At 42.9% G+C, this 21,716-nt stretch overlaps 2 protein-coding genes across 2 annotated transcripts in view; one reads left to right on the top strand and one right to left on the bottom strand.

The window, feature by feature from the left end:
* Positions 1-4,020, bottom strand: part of CFAP74 (cilia and flagella associated protein 74) — a gene marked incomplete at both ends in the record, with an annotated part of 32,554 nt that extends 28,534 nt beyond the window's left edge. The window contains 6 exons of the mRNA XM_080358754.1: positions 350-523; positions 976-1,080; positions 2,278-2,376; positions 3,097-3,243; positions 3,589-3,685; positions 3,900-4,020. Coding sequence (XP_080214880.1) covers positions 350-523; positions 976-1,080; positions 2,278-2,376; positions 3,097-3,243; positions 3,589-3,685; positions 3,900-4,020 — 743 coding nt within the window. The remainder of the gene's footprint in view (positions 1-349; positions 524-975; positions 1,081-2,277; positions 2,377-3,096; positions 3,244-3,588; positions 3,686-3,899) is intronic.
* A 6,088-nt stretch (positions 4,021-10,108) lies between these two features.
* On the top strand, positions 10,109-19,484 carry GABRD (gamma-aminobutyric acid type A receptor subunit delta; the record flags this gene model as incomplete). Its single annotated transcript, XM_080358857.1, has 9 exons — positions 10,109-10,176; positions 13,356-13,468; positions 13,805-13,872; positions 14,717-14,937; positions 15,713-15,795; positions 16,951-17,088; positions 17,980-18,135; positions 18,704-18,915; positions 19,185-19,484. 9 exons carry the CDS (start codon positions 10,109-10,111, stop codon positions 19,482-19,484), a joined length of 1,359 nt encoding a protein of 452 aa, XP_080214983.1.
* Between the last annotated feature and the right edge of the window lie 2,232 nt (positions 19,485-21,716).

The raw sequence follows: 21,716 nt of genomic DNA, 5'->3' as shown, positions 1-21,716 counted from the left end.
GCAGCCGAGGAGTTGATTAATATGTGCAGAATGGAGGATATTAGTCTTTCCCCCTCACACATGCAGTTAGTCAATCTAAGAAACTTCATTTCCTTAGACAAAAAGCACTCACAGTTTTTGTCTTTAGCAAGTTTATTTTCATATATTAGAAATCTTTACCCATATAACTGCAAGACTGTGGGCGATTCTTATTTTAATTCTATTTCCTCACAAAATATTCCTGAAGCAATGCCCAGCTAAAAAACACAATAGCACCGTATTTAAAATACCTAATCTTCTCAACACCTGAAATAGCAAGTTGGCTAAAAATACCACACAGAAAGGAAGCAGTCTGACTTATAGCGCTTACTTCTCTCTAGACCGCTGATTTTCTTCTGCTTGCAGTGCTACTATTTTTTCCTTCTGAATCCGCGCCTTGGCTCGTTCTTGGTATTGCGTCTCTAGCTCCTCCTCATCTGTTTCAAGTTGTTCACGGAGGGTTTTGTATTTTCCCTGCTCAGTTTCTATCTTCCACATCTCAAGCCTTTAAAAGAAAGCGTGAGCTGTTTTCACTGAAATATTGACATCCTTCCACTTACTTCAGGCTGTCGAGTAGGTACGGCTCTATGGTGGAAATGAAAATCTCTTGCTAATAACACAATAAACAAGTCAAACATTTTAAAGCTCTTATACAACACTGCAGCAGAAAGTTCTGGTTAATCACATCTATAGCTCGTGTTCCTCCTTTGATGCAGTGGTATTCATAGTTGTACCTCTGATGCCAAAATACCAACACACTTGCCTGTTGCCAGCAATCAGTTTCCAGAACAATGACTGTTTGGGATCCTCTGCCTTGCACTCAACTTCACGTGACCTCAAATCAGGTACTTCAGTGGCTACAAGCAACTTCTGTAGTGATTAACTTTCGAATCGGTGACACGGTACTTGAGGATGATAATAAAGATTGGCTCCCATCACACCAGTTCCCTCACTTACATGTCTTGTTTTAGTGTCAGAGCAATTTCCAGCTCAGAATCCTTCTCCTTCTCCAGTTCGGCACACAGTCGTCTGCGCGCTGCCCGAAGGCGGGACGTGGCTGCGCTGGTAACGCCGAAAACAAACCATTAGAAAGAAATTGGAACTAACAAAGCTTAAAAAAAATGCGTCCTCCTTCCACCTTCTCAAGTCTTACTCCACTATTCTCTCACTAAATATAATAGATGGTGAGAATTGCTGGTTTTCTGCATATCTAGACCTCACAATTCCACCCGTCATAAGCAGAAGAATTTGCGCAAAGCTCTTCTGTCTTTGCTGGGTGTCGTTACTGTCTCTGAGACCCTGAACCCCGTACTGGCACCCGTCACAGGAGCCTCATTAGCACCAGCTCATCGCTTTTGTTGAAGCAGCGATTCCATTTTGGCATAAACCCACCTTTGCCATTCTACCATCCACTGATACACTAACTTGAAGATTAATACAGGTTATAAAATGCAGCTGCGAAATTTGTTCACAATCCACTGGTTCCTGGTACACAAGCCGCCCACTTCTTTCTATTTAAACTAAATGTGAAGAGCACAGTAAATTGCCTCCCACTTTATAGCAAAAGCGTTTCAAAACAGCTCCTGTGTGCAGGGCTACTCCTGAAAGGCATTCATGCATTTCACAACATAAAACAAAAAGAAATGGCATATATATATATATAAAAATCATTATTGCAATAGTTACCAGAAACAAAACCCACAGCACATTGGTGTAGCTTCATCACACTGAAGAGAAGTGATTGAGACCCTGATAAACATAATTGACACTACCGGGCTAGGCTGACTTAATAACATGTTGTTGTATTTTAAAATATAGGCCTCTTTCTTGTCCATTCCTAAGTTTCCACCTCTTTCTGCACTGATTTATCTAACAGAACATTACCTCTAGACCAGAAAGCACAGAAGCCAATGCACTGTTATTCTGTATTTCAAAAGGAGGAATTATTGCTGCAAATACATGAAGTGGAAAGTGATGGCAACGTCAGTGTTGACCAGCACCGCAGTGCCCGCGCTGCTCTGCTAACAGGGAACAGCCTTCCAGGCTAATGCAGCGGCATCGGAACTCAAGAACAGGCCTGGGTTTCATCACTGATCTATTAACACATAGAATACTTAAAAATCTTAAAAATGCGCTTAAAAATCTATCAACGCCTCAACAACATAGAGAGACAAAAACAGGAAAGGTTCTTTCACTAATTGCACAGATAAACAGAGTGGATGCCAGTAACCTTTGGTGTCCAGAGCACTCTGTACCTACACATTGCCAGCCGCCTCCTCTTTCTCTATTTCAATGTCCACGTGCTGCAGCTGCTTCGCCAGCCTCTCAATCTGCAGCCGACAGGTACTCAGGTTGTCTCTGTGAGAAATGAACAAGTTATTTATGTTTTGAAAGTTTTGTGCTCTTTCCCATGAAACTCTCCCTTTTTGGGGCAGAATTCACAGCTAGGATTCCTTCAACCCTCCCAACTACCCACCACCATCCCACTTTTTCTTGTAAGATATTATTCTAATGTTCTTCAGAAGCCCTTGCTAATGCCAAGCATTTTCTCCAAAAATTCAGAAAAATTACTTCATCCAAAGTCCAGATACTATAAAAAATGCCAACAGCGTAAGGAGCATCCTTTTCCATTAGCCTTCTTCAGATTCATTTGATGCTAAGGAATGTCTTTGTGACCCTGACACAGCAAAACACTCATAGCAGGTGCTTCTCTTAAAGTAGGTGAGTAACTGCACCAATTCTACTGTACCATTTCCATCACAGTTCAGAAAATGTCTACAAGGAATTTTCCACTTGGTGTTTCCACCTGGCTGTTGACCCTCTTATCCCTGATATGCCTTGAGATGGCACCAAGAAGATGTTGTTCCATCAGTTTCCCAGGGATGGAGGTGAGGCTGACTGGTCTATAGTTACCCGGGTCATCCTTCTTGCCCTTTTTGAAGACTGGAGCAACATTTGCTTTCCTCCAGTCCCCAGGCACCTCTACCGTTTCCCAAGACTTGGCAAAGATCAAAAAACCTCTATAAAGTCCAATATTTATAACAGATATCCCAGTATTATGTTCCCTTAAACACAAACCTGGTTTTTTGGACCACAAGTTGCTTTTCTTTGGCTATGTCGTTGAGCTCTTTTAGGTTCTTCTGCAAGACTGATGAGTAAATTCTGTCATTATGCTTCATAGTCTGCATATTATTAATGTTGTCCAAACAGTGTTCCAATCTTTCCCTTCAAATTGAAACATACAATTTATAATGAGTTTGAAACTTTAAAGAGAACATTGTAATCTAGTTTAAAACATACTAAATACAGCTGACCAGTTTGTGGGGTGAGCTAATCTCTTATAGTTTGGGTCTGCTCAACTGTATAGCAAGAAGAGGACTGAGGGTTCGGTTGTTTGGGGTTTTTCTAATCATTTCGGTGTATTTTGAGTTTCTCTGTTGATGATGGTAACACTGCCAGCGTTTACAGGCAGTAGGCATATGTGCTGTGCAACTTCCCACATGCATATATTAATAAACATTATTTGAGCTTTTCATCATGTTAGAACTGGCAATGAAACAAGTTATTTACATGCTGAAATAAGATTTGTCTTGAATTCCTCCAGAAGCATCCTTGTTTCCCTTCCTGCCACCACCAGCCAACTCTTCTTCAAGCCTGTATTCTAGATCTGAAAACAACAGTTTAATAGACTTTGAACTTCACAATGCAAAGCTCTCGTATTCTTGCTGTCAAGTCAAACCATAGAGAATCAGCGATGACATTCTATAGCATTACCGCAGCATATATAGCTCTTTTAAACTACACTGTTCCTATCAACTAAAGCAGAAGGCACATCAGCATTAGTTTTTTTGTGAGTTATCAAAACAATTCATCATTTTCACCTTCCCAGTGTTCTTCCACATCAGAGAACCAGCCAGCTTGGTCGTCTTCTTCCTCTTCCAGAAATGGCACAAGAGATTTTTGCTCTTCTTCCTCACTGTAACTGATCCCATTATCCTCCATAGTGGCAGCTCTCTCAGAACCACCCAGCTAAGAAAGAGAACAGCGCACGCTTTATCTGTATCATCCCCAAGAACCTGCAGCAGCTGTGACTATATCTTGTCATTAATTAATAGCATTCTGTAAATAGTTAATGCATGTACAATAATTCCATACACCTGAGCATTTCATCAAGATCTCATCCATACAGAGACCTGTACATGTGATTACTTTCAATGAAGCTTTGGGTGCATGTCTTTAAATCCTTTTGCAGAACTCAAAACCATGAACTGTAAGAGAGGATCTCTCTTCTCTAGTCAAGGTACAGAGAAACCACACCAAGGAATCTGATGTATGGAATAAACCACTATGAAGCACCTTCAACCAAGACAATTCTTGCTCTGGGCTGCGGTTCATTCAAGGATGCTGGTGGCACCAAGAAATACCACAGACACAAGTCGAGCTGCCAGTGCACCCGTAGCAGCCCAAATACATCCTGCTAAGCAGCTGCATTGTCTGGTAGTGCAACTCAACACCAACACAACAGAGTTTTGGGTAAATTAGGCCAGACCCTACAATACAGCAGAAAGCCCAAAGGCTTTCTACAAGGAAATCACAGGCCAGGCAGCAAAGGCCACATGGCTTCCACACGTTCCAGAGCCCCACGGGGCACCGAACCTCGCGTCCTCGGAACACCAGCTCGAGTTCGGACTCACTCCGTGTCCAGGAATACCGGGGGCAAGGGCACCGGGCGGGGCCCCGCGGGGCGTCCACGGCACCCGCGTCCCGCGGAGGACAGAGCCGGTACCGACACCGCGGCTGCGCCCGGCGGCCGTTTGAGCCGCTGCCGCGGCAACGGAGCGAACCAAAGCGCGGGAGGGGGGCGCCGGGGGAGGCGTGTCCCCCCGCCGCGGGTGGTACGTGCCGGAGAGGGCAGGGCCCGCATGGCAATTACCGGAGAGATTCGGTTAACGAGGTTAATTAGGCAGGCGGGAGTACCCGCGGCACCTGCTCAGCCTGTCCTGGGCGTGTAGCTCAGGTGATTCCAGGCACCTGGAATCGGAGACATTTTCAGTGACACTTCAGCTGACTGTTTGTTCTACACACGTTGATGAATTTTAAGCAAGTTGGTGGTATCATGGTGTAAAAACCTTTTCAGCGAGTTCACGTGGCTTTTGGCAATGCAGAAGTTGTGTAGATGTGGGGTTGGAGCACACACATTTCCGAGCTCCAACCCAGATTGAAACTGCCTTAATGCCTTTTCAGAAATTAGCCTGCAACGTTCTGACAATCGGATTTCACTGTTAGTTACTAATTGGGTGTTATTACAGCAAAAATCATGTGTGCTATTCAGCATGTCCCTTTCGGAATGCTCCCTCCAGCTTCAGCAGCAACTGAGGTTCCTTGGGACACTGAAATAATGGTTACAAGTGTGCACAAAATCTCTACATGAAAAGGTATTCAGTAATTTACATAGTAAAGCTAAATGTCTGTACTCATAAAATGTGTCTCAGCTGGAATTCTCTGTTCTTCAAAGGAACCTTCTGAACCTGCCTGTTTGCCACCATGGGTTCACTCACCATATTTTAGCTCCTAATTGATAATTAACTAAGTTTTCTTTCCATTCTATTCCATCTATTAATATTATCTTGACATAGTTAAGGAACAGTGCAGTTAGATACTCAGAAATGCAGATTTTTGTCCCCTTATTCCTGGCACTGGGCCTAAGTTACATTCAGCTATTCTAAGTGATTCAGTTATTAAACTATTGGGACATCATTCTCTGAGCTCAGCTTTAGACCAAAATAAACACTGATCTGTGCACAGAGACAAAAGGCATCCTCAGTTTTAGTTGACTGAAAATGTTCCTCAATTTTAAGCAATATTTCTGTAATTTTTTATAGTTGCTATGAGAAGTCGGGTCTGGCTTTTGATGCCATGCATGGAAGTACATGCTGCTGATTCTTGGATTTTTTGCCTCTGTGTACAGTATCTATTACAGTGACCAACCCATTGTCCTACACTTAAGCTATAGGTCCTCCTTCTTCAGAAATATATGGACAGTCTTAGCTCTATAGATGGTGGAATCTTGATTTTATGGCATCTATTCATATTACATAAAACAAATCACATACAGACATTTGCAGGATTAAAGCTACAAGATGTAGGCTAAAAATATGCAGTGATTAACTGTATGGCTCTCTCTGCAGATCTAGAATAGATGGAACTGCCGTTAACTCCAAACCCGCCGGTTCTCACACTCCTCTAGTCGGGATGAAAAGGATCCAAGGACACTTTTTCCCTCAAGAAAAAACTTGTAAGAACACCTGGTAATGTCACTGATTTTTGGTTTCTTGTGATATTTTTATTCTGGGTATTTATTTAGTTCCACTTTACCACTGTTTGGATGATTTTCATAAAAACAACCAAAAAATGGTAACTGTAGTTTATGAGTTAAACCTCTACATTACCTAAAAACCAGCACTGACTGGAAGTCAGTGATTCTGTTCCAGCTTTACGCTCCAGGAGATTTACAAAAAGGCACCGGTTGATGCTGTTCCTCCAGGTTTTGTAGGCGCTGACCACCTGTGATATGTCCCTGAGAACCTGGATAACAGAGTGAGCATGTAGAAGTTAAAATTCTGCTGTTTTCTCACTGTAAAGTTAAATTTAGAGGCATTTCAGTGAAGTTACTTCAGTAGCACCTCATGAGTGGTTTGAAACTGAGTAGATCCAGACAGTTCCACTTGCTATATGGTTACAGACGGCGCTTCTACAGGCGCTTGGTATTTCTTTTCCGAACGTTTCCAAGGTGACAGGAGCTCATATATGGAGCTTTCTGGCTGTTAGGCAGGAAGACGTGCCAATAATGGAATCTTAATTTTTGCAGTGTGGTTCACGTCAGATTACATAAACCAACCTCTGTTCTGTGATCCGGATCAAGGTTTGTGAACAACAGCAAAACGTTGATCGGTGTCTTACCAATGAGTCCTCCTGCCGATGTGGTGGAGGAACCCGGAGCTGCTGGTGGAGCAGCCCAGGGGGTGGCACATCTGGGCTCAGACCATCGTCTCCAGCCCTGGAACTGGCCCAGCCTGGGGCCAAACTGGGCAATTTCAGCCCAAATCTCTTGCACAGAGAAAAGAAAAACAGGGCAAAGTGTCCGGCCACGCTGGGCTTTGTGGTGATCAGAAACATCTCTGCAGAATGAGGGAGGAACACTTAGAAACAGCTAAAAACTAGATCGCTCATCAAGTACTTCAGGTGCAAGGAAAAGAAATGTTGCGGTTATCCTGATATTCACTAAACGGCCACGTTTGCTTCGGGGCCGTGGGACATTCATACAGCACAAATACAGCACAACCTCTGAAATGAGCTGTTTATTCTAATCATGTGATTGCCACTGATATTCCCAAATCTCATTTATAAAAATAGGCATCTGTGTGTAATTTATACATCTAGAGACATTTGGCGACGTTGCCACAACAGCCTTTCATGAGCTGTTTGTGTGGAATTGTGGGAGAGCAAAACTAATTATCCATGTGGTACATTTTTTGCCTTGAAAAATTCTATGTGACAATATGACATCTCAGCATCGCTGGTCATGAAACCACCTGCCCTGGCCCCAAACGGATCTATTAAGAGCATCAGGTAACGCAGTGAGAGGAGAAGCCGTCGTTTAGGAGAGTGACAAAAAGGCTTAAGAAAAATCTGGTATAATGGGCCATCTTTTTAAGAATATTTGACAGCTCCCAGCTAGTAGCTAAAGGAAAGCTTTTTTTATTTTCAAGAGGATTAAATGAGAAAGATTTGATGAGCTTATTTATTCTGTTTTGTTTGGTTGTTTTAATAGCAATTTTAATTGTTTTTTAATCTAGCTCTTGAGCAGTTTTAATCTGTCATTGACTGTGAAGAGTTTGGGGTATTCTGCTAGAATTGTAGGAAATTAAAGATATTGTTGATCGTTATTATTTTATCCCCCCTTTTCCCTTCAGCTAGTAGGAATTGTGAAATTTGAGTGGGGGTGTACATTTCTGCGTGTATATATATGTCACAGCCTATTCTGCTTAAATATGTGTTTGTATGTGGAATCAACTAAAAGCAAAGTTGAATGACCTGGCGTTTGTCCTTCTGTATAATATAGGGTATATAATTAAGGCTCATATACATCAGATTTATTTATCTGAGACAAGTTACACATTTATTTTAGCATTTTGTGGGCATGGATCATAGAACATCTCTTTTCTGAAGTACAGGGGGAGAAGGAGAAGTAAGAGAACCAGCTTAATGAACGTAGAGGAACGTGCAGGGGATTCTCTTCCCCTTTTTCTGTTTTGTGGTATCAGAACCACAGAGCAGCAAAGAACTTTTCAATAGGATCAAAGTGAGTAAGTGCTGAAAGTGCAGCTTTTGTGGAAACACGATTCTTGCAGGAATGATCCTCGCAGAAGATTGCCATTGTATTATTGTTTTAACGGTCAAATTTCATTCTGTCCTCTATGTCGTCCTGTAACTTCCATTTAAAATATTTTGTTTTCTCTGCCTCCCAAAAAATAGATTTCATGCAGCATCCAACCACTTGAGTTTAAATGTAGGTCTTTTCCCCCTTGGGATGCATTGACTGCAGGCACAACCCTTGAAATCTGGAGTGGAAGGAAAAGATCAGAAAGAAAATAACCCCCCATCATTCTTACATGTTTATGCCATGACCTTGCATGTGTGTGTATGTATGTTTGTGTATGTATCATGTATATCTGTACACAATCTGTAGATAAACTCTACATTTACCCTCCTGGACCCCACAAGGCTGCTATTCCCTTGCCCACCACCCCTTATTTGCCATTTGAAATATTAGTATTCAATAATAGTACAAAATTAAGCATACAAAAAGATAAATCAGACACTTTACCCCAGGTAAGGTATCTACACATCCATGTTTGCCTTATGATACAATTTCTTTGAAAAGTCTTCTTCACAATGTTTCTTTTGTGGGTTGGTTTTAAAAATTATCTTTCTGGATTGGACGGCACCGAGAAGCAGAGGAGGTGGAGGTGAAGAGCGACTGTAAAGGAGAAACTCGAGTTTGACCTGCAAGTAGAGACGAAAGCGAACTCCGCGGAGCCTCGGGCCGCGCTGCCCGGGCGAGCAGAGCCTGCAGCGCACCAGCGCTGGAAACGCGCCGGGGAACGCTGCTGAGCGCGGCCGCTGCGACCGCGGGACGAGCATCCGAAGGCGGTTCCAGCTCCCCGAAGGAACCTGGAGCGTTTCGCTTCACAGAAGCCCCTTCGGAATCTGAGAGCGACGAGGCAGAAGTTTGTCAAACGGTGGCTCTGCACTCTGGAGTTCGCACCGCCAGCCTGGGACGGCTTCTCAGAGGCGAAGAGGCGGCAGTTTCCCCTCCCCAGAACCCCCCGTTGCTGCTCCCTCCTCCCCCGCAGGCTGAGCAGCCGGGCTGCAGCTGCGCTCCCCGGGCTGTGCAGCGGGATTCGGGGCGGGCCGGGGGGCGGTGGCAGCGGGAGGTGACAGCGGGAGGTGACAACGTGCTCCCCGCACACAAGAGCTCTCGGTTCCTGCCGTTCCCGTGCCCTTTTCTTTGCCGGCTCAACCCGCTCTTCATGTCACTCTGCGCTCGCTCCGGACCGCCGCACTCCATGGCCAAACCGCCTCTGCCCTTCGCTCGGGCTGCATCTCTCTCCTCCCTCTCCTCCTCCTCCCTGTGATTATCTGCACAGGACATGACTAGTATCTCCGGAGCACTTTTAGTTTGCTCCCCCCCGCGCTCGGTGGGATTAATCTCTCGTTTCGGAGGTTATTTTCGGCAGGCAGGCTCGCAGGGAGCGATGCCCGAGCCGGGCAGCGGGGCCGGGGGCGAGTGAGGCGGCGGAGCGGGCAGAGCAGCAGCCGCTCCCGCCGAGGAGCAGCCCCTGCCCGCTCCTGCACGGCTCCGGAGAGCCCGTGGGGGCTGCTGCTGCCGAGCAACCAGCCCTTGCTTCAAACTAAGCCTCAACTTCACACAGCAAGGGAGGATGGCAACACTACTGGAGCTTTGGAGCTGCCAAGAGAGCCGGGAGACCTGGGTTATGTTTGCCACTTGCTACTAAATGGGATTAAAATGGAATTTCTTACCTGGGTTTTTCCTGCCTTGGTTCTGCTGTGCACCCAACAGCACAGGTGTATCAGGTAAGAAACACCTTATCGTTCTTTCTTGACATCCCTCCTTCCTGTGTGCCTGGAGCCCGTATTTCCCGCTCCCACCCTGGGATGTTCTCCATTTACGGCTGTGACTGCTCGAGTGAGTGTTTAATAGATAAATGGGGCTTGACGGAAGAGTTTCCTCAATGTGCCCCATTTTCCTCTCTTCCTTCTTTTTTTTCTAGCCGAGGATGCACTTCTGCCAACCGAGCAGCAGTTTCTTGGGTTAATCAAGGTGTGTGTTTTTACCAGGGTGCCTGTGGAAGCTTTTCCCGAGGGCATTTGCTCCAAATCGGGGACAATCACTTTGTGTAACGCAGTGCGCATCCCAGGCCCCCTAACAGCTCTGTAGGGGGCCTGCTTAACATGAAACTCTTCCATAAACCCAGCCCAAGCAGTGGGGCACTAACTGAACAGCTTTGCTTAGGGCCTCCACAGGCACAATTAAAAGCCCCAAATACAGGCATTCCTTTCTAATGGCTTCATTAAGTCTCCTGAACTTGAGATAAGAGGAAAAGACTGGCAGAGGTCTTAGAAAAAAACATTTGAAGAACACCAACCATTTCTTAAAATAATAAATGGTAAAGATCTGTGTTTGCAGTTCTCAGTCACATCTATTCTGAAGGTGTTAGCTAGGCAACCAGCTATATTCTCTGTATATTCTCTCCAGATCTGGAGGCTGGATGTGGAGAAAGCTTGCCATGATTACGCAATGAAAATAGAAGGGGGAGTAAAAAAGAACTTGCTGCCTGTAAAAACATGCCTGCATCGCCCAGAGCAGAAACGGCTGTGGGATGGAAGGGGTCTTCCTACCTCTACTGCAGACACATCATTAATAGCTTCAGAGGAGTGTAAGCAGCAAAGTGGTAATGGTAGTAAGACATAACATTGCTGTGATAGTATTTGGAATCCGTTAGTGAGATCTGATCTTTTCTGTGGGAAGGAAAAGGATCTTGCATTAGAGCAAGTGTCAACTGCTGTCATTCAGGGCTGACATGATGATTTATCCCGTGACCTTGAATCTGTTGTGCAGGGTCAGATCCTGACACCCTTCTGCTCTGAATCAATCCGGTACTACAGAGAAGGCAGAGAAAATGCTGCTTGTGACCTGAGGGCATCAGGGTCTTGCCCGTAGTTTCAATGATCCTGTTTCCCTAGCTGAGCTTGGGCTAGCATCAAGTATTGTGGTTGAAAAGTGGTGTTTGAGTATAAAAGAAGGGAAAAAAGGATTTTAAGGAAGAGTCAGCCTGATTCCCCTTGTAAGGGCCCAGGAAGCACATTAACTCCCTTCCTTGGAGTTCTTTAATACAGTATTACATATCATTCTTTGGTACAGGGTGCTTTTATGAAGAGCACTATCTTATTAATACTGTGGTTTTATAATAATGGGCAAGACTTCCACTAGCTACGTTTTGTTGCTCTGATTTTCTTTTCCAAATGTGATGTGATCCCTGTTAGGATGACAGAGGTCGATCAACAGCACTCCGTGCTCATGGGTTCTGTGGAGCATCATTGACAGGTGTGAGCAAACACATAGTTAATAACAGAAGAACATTCCAGTGAGTAGGATTGTCTGGTCCGCTTGAGGCGGTGACCAGTGGCAAGAAATTGGGCTTTTCTGTGACTGGTGGCTCTTTGGGGCAAAGACTGCAGCTTCCACTATTTTATCAGAGTTTGATATGCTGTGGATGCTGCAATAATAAATGTGTCCCAGTGAATGAGATTGTCTGCTGAAATACACTTTGGGAAATATTTCTTCGTTTGCAAAGAGAAAGAGTATTATTGATAGGAGTTTGGGGATGTATGTCTGTACTTTGTAACTCTTGACTGAAAGAGATTTTAATCATCTAACTAAAAACAGATGTATCTTTTGTATTTAAGATTCTACTATGTTAAATGACGCTTATATGTTTGCATAAAATTGTCCTTCTGTTGTGTCTCTCCCTCAGCCCTTTACTTCTATTCATGGAAACAGAGCAGCTTTAACACGTGAATATATGCGAAGAGTGGTCTGTTTTCTGTAGCTTAAAACTCACAGAGAGGAAATAAGGGCTTTTATATTCAAAAGGTTACCATGACTTAAGCCTAATGCTTTTTCAATTACATTTAAAAATACGAAACATATTCACAGTGAGCTTCACTTAGAGTCAGGAATGGCAGATGGGAAGGACACACATAGTGCTCTGGATAATCCTGGAGTTTGACAGAGGCCAGATTGTTCCCTGACCTTGCAGGAGATCCTTTGTCTTTTTCTCAAGAAAAGGTTTTCCTTAGTGGCAACGACATCTGGGACATCTGCCCCCAGAAGATTATCTCGAAGGAGATGAAATGTACTCCAGCCCAGTCCTCAGTATCAGGCAAACTGGTATTTCCATCCACCACATTAGCAGATTTTCATCTGCCATCAGGTGAGCAGATTTAAAGATGAAACAGGACATGCAAAAAAGTGCTTTTCCACATCTTACTGCTACACATATTTATCAAAAGGTCAGCACACCCTCCCTACAAATGTGACCCAAAATCAGGATCCCATGTCAAATACATTTAGAAGTGAACCAGTAGTATAAACACCAACAAAGTAAACCCAGCCATAAATTATCTCAGCTGTAATACTTCGGTAGCTCCCACTGGTATCAAGTGCATACAGCTCTGCTAACTTCAACACATTTGTTACACTGATGATCTGACCCTAGGGCTTTATTAATAATAGAAACAAGATTCATTTTAATTGTGTCATGGATATTTAAGTAAAACTCCCTCTAGATGGTAATCTGCTTAAAACACATGGCAAGCTACAGCCCACAGTTTTTAACCCAGCTCTCATCATTTTAACTTCCTTTTAGCAATATGGCTCTCCTTAATGCCCTTAAAATAGAACCCTGACAGAGGATAACTGCTGCCTGCTGGAACGCTGCTTCACCAAAGATGAGGCTCCTGGCAGTTCTTACAGTGACATGAGTTCTCTTATAGCAACTCACTTGTCTGGGGATGAGTTCTTGATACACACAAGGAGCACCATCCATTGTGAAAGGGGAGAAGCAGAATTTGTTTTTAATATTTTTCTTGGGTTGAGGACTCATAAATACCACGGCATTCTTCCATTTTCTGTTATTTTTCTGTTTGTAAGCATGGCCAGGTTTTAAAAGATACTTATTCTCTTTACCTAGAGCTATGAATGACATCGGAGATTACATAGGTTCCAACATCGAAATATCCTGGTTACCCAACCTGGATGATTTAATGAAAGGGTATGCACGTAATTTCAGGCCTGGGATTGGAGGTGAGACTTTGGGAGTGATGTCTCCTTGTTTCTTACAATCCTTCTGCCCTCTGATGTTTATGTGAACTTCATCCTCTACAGCATTAAAATGTTGTGGTTGTCTATTGCTTGCATACTGGAAATAATAACAATCAACAATCTCGAAAAAAGAGAATGTGATCTGTAAAAGATTTAAATCTCTTTCCCCGAGGTAGATTTTACTTGGAAAGTGAACTTTATCACAGAAAATACTTTTATGAATTCACTCTGCATGAAAGAATTAACAGTCTTGAGTCATCTGTATTTTTAGAGGTACTATCACGATGTACATCACGCCATTCAACCATTTCTTCTCAGGTCCTCCTGTGAATGTTGCTCTTGCCATTGAAGTAGCCAGCATCGACCACATCTCCGAGGTGAACATGGTACGTTAGCGGTCAAACGACCAGGTTGTGACCATGTGTCCTGCAGTGATGGGGTGTGGAACACCCGCCAGAGAGGCAGCTGATCCCCAGCACGTTTGGAGCAGAGAAATGCCAGGAGAAGATACTGCAAAGAACAAATAATGTGTCTTAAGACACAGGCAGAGTCTCTCGTGGCAGACACAGGCAGTTACAAGAATCCAGCCATGTATGTCACTGCGATTTCTTTCTGCAGTTTGCAAGGTTGGGTCAGTGCGGCATTTACTAACAGAAAGTCTAATTTTAAGCATTAACTCCAACTTCTGTTCAAATTCCTCTCCAGCACAGACACTTCCAAAGGGAAGCTGAGGGCACGACTGGTTGTGAGATGCTCCTTTTTTGTGTGTGAAGACCCCTCAGTAAAGCAGTGGAGTACAGCAGCTTACGAGTCACATAAACGAGCGTAGCCACAAATAAACTGCATCTCTGAAACACAAAAGATTTACTTTTAAAACCAAAATTTTGACTTCTTGTCCATGCTTTCCCTGATTCTTTAGTCTTGGTTTAAAAACCCTTTAAAACCAGCATTTGCGCTTGTGGAGATAAACTGATTTTCTTCATTAAGACATACACAACTCTTGCAACGAGTTGTATTTAACACCGACACCAAATCACTTCTTGATATCTTGGGTTTATCTGTGGTAGAAGTACATGGCAGAGATAAAAATGCTTGGGCAGCTCTCTGGTTGACTGAGTATAAAAAGAACACATTTCTAGGCTAATACAGTGATTTTTTTTACCAAGACTCAAGGCAGTATCATTGTATTTGGTTAGCATCACTTTCTAATGGGGATTCCTCTTCTCACAGGAATATACCATGACAGTATTTTTGCACCAGAGCTGGCGAGACGACCGTCTGTCCTACAACCACACCAACGAGACTCTGGGCTTGGACAGCCGCTTTGTGGACAAGCTCTGGTTGCCAGATACTTTCATAGTAAATGCCAAGTCCGCCTGGTTCCACGACGTGACCGTGGAGAACAAACTCATCAGGCTCCAGCCAGATGGAGTCATTTTATACAGCATCAGGTGAGGGAGAAAGATGACAAGGGTAACCCACCATGGATTAACTTTTGGAACAGACTGTAATCGCTCAGTTTTCCTAGGATGATTTCCTAAATCATTATTAATTTAAAACGGAAGACAGTACTGGTGACTGCTACGAGAGATCCCTTTGCTTTACAAGGATGACACTGCCAGGGAGGTACCTTTGGCACATTTTCCTCTGCCTAATCACTGATCACATTCAGAATGTCCTTAATAGGAGATAAGCACCTCATAACTATCTGGTCACAAGCAAGGAGGTGCTGAATACAGAGCAAAGATCCTGTTCTCCGCTCTAACCATTTTCCAAGGGAAGTTTGAGCCTGATTTCAGATAAGGTAGCATTCCCTCACTTTGGAAGAGTGCTCTGCCTAGAACTCAGTAACTATATTTGAAGTTAATTGTGTAATGTTCTAAAAAATAATGAATGCGCACCCTTGACATTGTAAGTCCAAAGTCACCTTGAAGGTATTGGTAGTGATCTTGGGGACAGTAGGGGTAGATTTGCCTCAGAAATTCCTTTTTATTAGCAGAACTATTATAGCTGAAGTGTCCTCTGACATTAGACACGTCATTTCACCTTTCTTAAATGTTTCCCCACCTTTGGGTTCCCCACAGACTTAGGAAAACCAATAGCCATAAGGCTTTTGTAAACAGTTCCCTGTATTAGCACTAAGGTTTCCAAGTTTTCCATTTAGTCTTTGAATTGCTCGGAAAGGCTCTGAATGCACCTAACGGGTGTTCCTGTTGCTTGGAACAGGATCACCTCAACAGTGGCCTGTGACATGGACCTCTCCAAGTACCCCATGGACGAGCAGGAGTGCATGTTGGATTTGGAGAGCTGTAAGGGCTGAGTATAGTCTTTTATTTCATCTGCATTTTGTTTAAAGCCTGCATTTCTGGTACTGAGTTTGCTGGAATGATTCTGCCTTAGTCAATCATCTAAGGGATGCTTTAGGATTAGAAATAAATGGTACAAACATGAATCCCTTTATTCTCTGTGCTGGGCATTAGACAATGGACTTTTCAGTACCAGTTCAGCTCTGATCCAATTCAAAACTGTAAGATTTGACTTAGTGAAGGTGAACAACCCATAGTCCTGCTGACAAATGTCTGGGACTTCATGCTTCATGTAAAACCCCGTGCAGTTGTGTCAGTCACTGGCGTTACTGAGGTTTCCATCAAATCCAGTGAGAACAAGCAGAGAGGCCCACAGGCAAAATTTGATGTGCTATTTTTTCTTTATGAGAAAAGAGGAAAAATAAAGAATTCCCTCCTTTAAATGAATGCCACTGTGACTAACCCTTGCATTGCTGTTTGACCTGCCTGGGCATTCCTGTGTACGTTACACAGAAACCAGAATACTGCATGGGGTGGCTTAAATTCCTTTGTACTCACAAAGGAGGGTGAAGAATGAATTTATATTTTGTCCAAGCTGTGTTTTAGCCATGATCAGCATGTAATTCCCATAAGCATCGCTGCCTGACTGGTACAGAGAACTTACAAAGTCAGTTTGTGAACCTGGAGATAGACTTGCAGTACAGAACTACACTCTGATCTGTCCGTAGTAGGAAAGACATAGATCAATTAGATTTAGTAGTAATTTTCTGGGACTCTGAGATCCAAGCGCAGGGCTGGGGTACGTAGGCTAGTCCGAGTGCTGCAGTAGCAGTTTCTTTAAGTGAGTATGCAAATGAGCTTTTTGAGAGATAAATTGAATATTTCTCATGGCACTGATGCGCATTGTTCCGTACCACATATTGCAAGTCAGTGTGAATCAACTGGGATGCTGGTCCCTGCAGGAAGCCCGCCCCAGTGTGACGCTGGCAGCACTGGTGCTGCCAGGCCAGTGAGTTATCCAGACTGAATCTCAGCATGTTTGCAATGGGATGGGGGGAAAATCAGCGTAGCAGAGGAATTAGAACACTTCCATGATGAGTCCTAGAAGTTCTTAATTTCTTCTTCCAACGTCATGTTTATTCGGCTTTCTTTTGGCAGATGGCTACTCTTCAGAGGACATTGTCTACCACTGGTCAGAGAACCAGGAGGAGATCCACGGGCTGGATAAGCTGCAGCTTGCTCAGTTCACAATTACCAATTATCAGTTCACAACAGAAATGATGAATTTCAAATCTGGTAACAGGATCTGTCTTCAGTTCAGGGGCAGTATCTGACTTTTTCCTGCATAGGGAAACTTCCTATAATAGAAAATCCTTCTTCTTAAGTAACTAATTAAAGAATGGGTCAGGTTTCTGGTAAGGGTTTTCTCTAGCTTACACTTGCAAAAAATGCCAACCTTTGCTGAGCCTTCAGGTGCCACTGCAGCATATTGTGCCCTTTAGCTCCGTGTGTTTGACAAAATACTGCATGGAGTAGCCAGACAGCGCTTGATAAAAAGCACTTGAGGTGGAGCTCACATTTTCTTGACCTAATTTGCAACTTCACATAACGAAAAATTTCCATTAACCCTGATGTGATGAGGCTTATGACGTACAGTCAGATCATTCTAATTCTATCCAGCAGCAGTCAGTGGTGTGTATGTGTATCCCTGGATTTATTGCAATGTTTGTAAAAGATTGGAGTCATTTCTTTCCTGCTGATTTTTCATCCCCTTTCAGATTCTCATTTATGCTGCACATCTCCTCTAAGCTCTTTTTTGAGTTTGAAATTAACTTGGCCTTTTAAAAAATCTAAATTTAGTATGTGGAGGACTTTCTACAGCAGATGATAAGACAGTACACATTTTGAAGCAATACTGTTATTTGAGAAGACTCATGATTTTATTTTCAGATCTGGCATTGATATGACCTGAGGCAAATCATTTGACCTATTCTTAGCTAACAGCGCTGATGAGAACTGCAGAGCCTGGTGCCGGCTTTATGAAGACTGATTGAGCAACAGCCAAAAAAGATTTTTGTGATTCTTGTCCAAAAGATGTAAATCTGTGTCATCATAAGAAATGTTCTTTTGAATACCAGTTTAACTGTAATTCCCAGAGTCAGGATCTTTGTCTGCCCTTTTCTCCAGCAGGTCAGTTCCCCAGGCTCAGTCTTCACTTCCACCTTCGGCGAAATCGGGGAGTTTACATCATTCAGTCTTACGTTCCCTCTATCTTACTAGTGGCCATGTCGTGGGTGTCGTTCTGGATCAGCCAGTCGGCTGTGCCGGCCAGAGTGTCGCTAGGTAAAGCAGCTTGGGAAGGACATGCTGAACTTCAATTATGGTCTCTAATAATTGTTATCCATGAAGATGCATTTATGAATACTATGTTTATAGAAGGTCCTTTAAAAGATTTCCTTCATGTTTTGATTTGTGTCATGCTACCAGAGCAGCTGCCTCAGTAAGGAACAGAAACCAACCAGCTAAGGATGGTTAAAAGCAATCGTGGATGTGAAGCTGATGTATGAAAGAATTAATTTGAAGGAACTGGGACAGTGACAAAAAAATGTTTCTAGAGCTTGTGGATCTGCTTGCCTGAGTTGCAAGTCCAGATGCAAATGTTTTTGAGGATTAAATCCAATTTTCTGGCTTTGTTTGTCCTGGCCTAGAACAAAACCCAGGATAACATGTTTGAAGCTGCCAGAGCTGTACAAATGTGCAGTTTTTTACAACCCCTCTTTTTGCAAATCAGAAGCTGCACTTGTTAAGGGGCTTCTACTGTGAAAATCTTCCTCAGCTTCAAATCAGTAAATACGCTTATTATTGTGTACACTGTGAAATCTAAAGTACATTTTCTCACACTACGCTGCAGGTATAACTACGGTTCTTACTATGACTACACTGATGGTCAGTGCGCGATCTTCACTTCCACGAGCATCTGCCATCAAAGCACTTGATGTTTACTTCTGGATTTGCTACGTGTTTGTCTTCGCGGCGCTGGTAGAATACGCATTTGCACATTTCAATGCTGACTACATGAAAAAGCAAAAGAACAAGATAAAGGCGCGAAGGCAGAGTGCAGAGGTCAGTAAGAGGAATACTGAGAATAACTTTGCAAAAGCAGTCGCTCTGCATTATGAGCTTTCTCGACTATAGAAGCAAATTCTTCTATCCAGATTTGTACATCTTATACCTTGAGAATATATTTAGGCCCTTTGATATTTGTTCAGTCCTCAGTGTAAGTTACACGGAGTTGCTCCTCTAGGGACACGTCCGTGTCATGGCTGGGTGGATGAAGTACGCTGACTTTGCCCTATAAATCGCTATTATAGGTTCTCTTCTTTCTTTTGCAGATAAACGTGAAGAATGCTATTGTTCTGTTTTCCCTTTCCATAGCCGGTGTGAACCAGGAACTGGCCATTTCTAATCGGCAGCACCGAATTCCCAGAAGCCTTCCTGGATCTTACGGCACCATAGAAATAGAAACTGGAGAGACAAAACGTCAGCAAGTAATGAAACTGGATAAAAAGAGTGGTCTGAAGTCACTCTTTAAGCCCATCGATGCTGATACCATTGACATATATGCCCGAGCCGTGTTCCCAGCAGCCTTTGCAGCAGTCAATGTTATATACTGGGTTGCATACACAATGTGAAAAAAAATATCATGTGAAGAAGAGCTATGAATTGAACAATAACTACAGACTAAAACGCTCTTGCTGAAACTGTATCGATCCATCTCTTCTCAAAATATTTTCCAATGAGCTCGAGACATTTATGAAGTCAAGAAAGTCCTACAATAGATTCCTACTAAAAACAGCAATTCACGACTGATCTGATTTGGTGCAATAGCAACTGTATTCTGCCAAACAATCCCAGCTCCTTATTTCCTGTATTACCACGAGACAATTTTTCATGTGTACATACTTGCAGCAGAAGTTTAAGTCTGAAATGACCATGGTTTTCCTTCACTTTAAGGGTTGATCAGTAATGAAGGTTTGGCTTTTCACACTCAGATCATTTCCTTTTTCGTAACGGAAGAGCTAAGTCCTCACTTCTACACATGGCTGATTTTCTGCTTCTGGCCTTCTGTGGGATGGTCTGAGTTAACGCTAGTGGTAAAGTTGGATTTTTTAATCATAAACATTTCAGGAATGAAGTAAAAGGGAATAGAGGGGAGCGGAGGCTTTTTTTAAAATTATAATTTGTCTTGGATAAAGTATTGAAAATATTTCAATGCTCCTAGTCACAGCATGAAATAAAATACACTAAATAAAATTCTACTGAATTGTTAATAATGCCTGTATTACACTTCAGATCTATGCTAATGAAAGTCTAAGCACACAAACACAGTAATGTTTATTACTTTAATAGGCCTCAAACCAAGCAGAAGTGATCTAGAAACACAGGGAAAGCTCAGGCTTTCTGTCTTGTATTGGGAAAAATTGTAAAGGTGCTCTATGACGAAGGAACTCACTGTAAGTCAGGCCCAGGTTCAGTCTTGAGTTTCTGTTATAATGGAAAAACTACCTGCCCACAGTGTGCTGGAGAGAGCAAGCCGAGATCAAGCTGTAATTGTTCCACCAAGTTCTCACCAGTCCAGCCCTGCACTGAGACACCTGGATTCTGCCCCAAGATCTTGCCACTGCCTGCTTGGGGAGTATTAGTTAAGTCATTTCTCTGCATCATCTGCAAAACTGACATCATGATACTGATTTCTTTCCTATATCTTTGAGTTTTACAGAAGAAAAACCCTTAAGGAGAGACAGAAAGTCTTATCCTCCAACTAGGTAAGTGCGTCCAACTAGTATTTATGAAAGCTGACTTTAGATGGGATGTACTAGGGTCAAGGAGAGGGAAAAATACAAAACCAAACCAACCAAACAGTATGAGACAGGGCAGAAGGCACTTTTCTGTGTGGTACCTGAAAGCATTTGTATTCCTTTCAGCCATTTAGAGTACTGCTCTATGGACCGGCATATCTGTGAGAAAAAGAGTGGGATATGTGTTAATATAATCATTCTAAATGTGAAGTGTTAATAAAACCTAGATATACAGAAACTGGAGCTTCTATAACCATCAAAATAGACATTCAAACCATTGAACTGGAAGATAAACCACATTAGAAGGAAAATCAAAATAACCTCAGGGATTTCATCCCATAATGAAATCCTGCCTATTCGGCGCCCAAGGGCTTGTAAAACTCTGCTCTGGCCTTGCCAACAGAAGGGAAAGTGCCGCTGTGTGTCCCTGAGCACTGGCTGGGGGGCACTTATGCAGACTGTTGTGCTTAGGTTAAAAAATAGCGGTTTCTGCCTCAAGAGGTGGTAAAGAATCAGAAAGCACAAGATGAAGAAGAGCAAGATACTGCGTGATTTGTTTGAAAGCGATGCGGGCAGTGGCAGCACCACAAAGAGGTTAATACACAGAAATGATTGTCCTGGTTCTGGGTCAAAATGAAAGCATTTCTCCAAGTTAAAGCTCTCCCATCAGTTCTTCACTGGTTTGCTAATCCAATAGATAACGTAGCGAAACCAATTTAACTCGATGAGGCTTCTACTGTTGGTACAACAAAACACTTAGAACGATCGCTCTGATTTTAAATACTCAGAGTCATTAACCTAAGAAAGCACTTCACGTTGGCAGGAAAACAGCACCCCTGCATATTTGTCTGTCAAGCCGAATAGATAATGAAAATCCTATTGAAAGTTACTGAGAGTATTTTCGTTTAAAAATATCTGAAGCAACTCCCTCTTTCCCTCTTTATCATAGCAGCTTAAAACACTTGCAGTGTTTGAAAGCCTGTTTGACATTATTATAATACCACATGCAATATATACTACGAACATATATAGCTAATACTTCTTAATGAAAACTGAATAAAAAAT

Source organism: Nesoenas mayeri (genome assembly GCF_963082525.1).
Source record: "Nesoenas mayeri genome assembly, chromosome: 24".
Lineage (NCBI taxonomy): Eukaryota > Metazoa > Chordata > Aves > Columbiformes > Columbidae > Nesoenas > Nesoenas mayeri.
The sequence above is the reverse complement of the archived record's forward strand: the minus strand, read 5'-3'. Positions and strand labels throughout refer to the sequence as shown.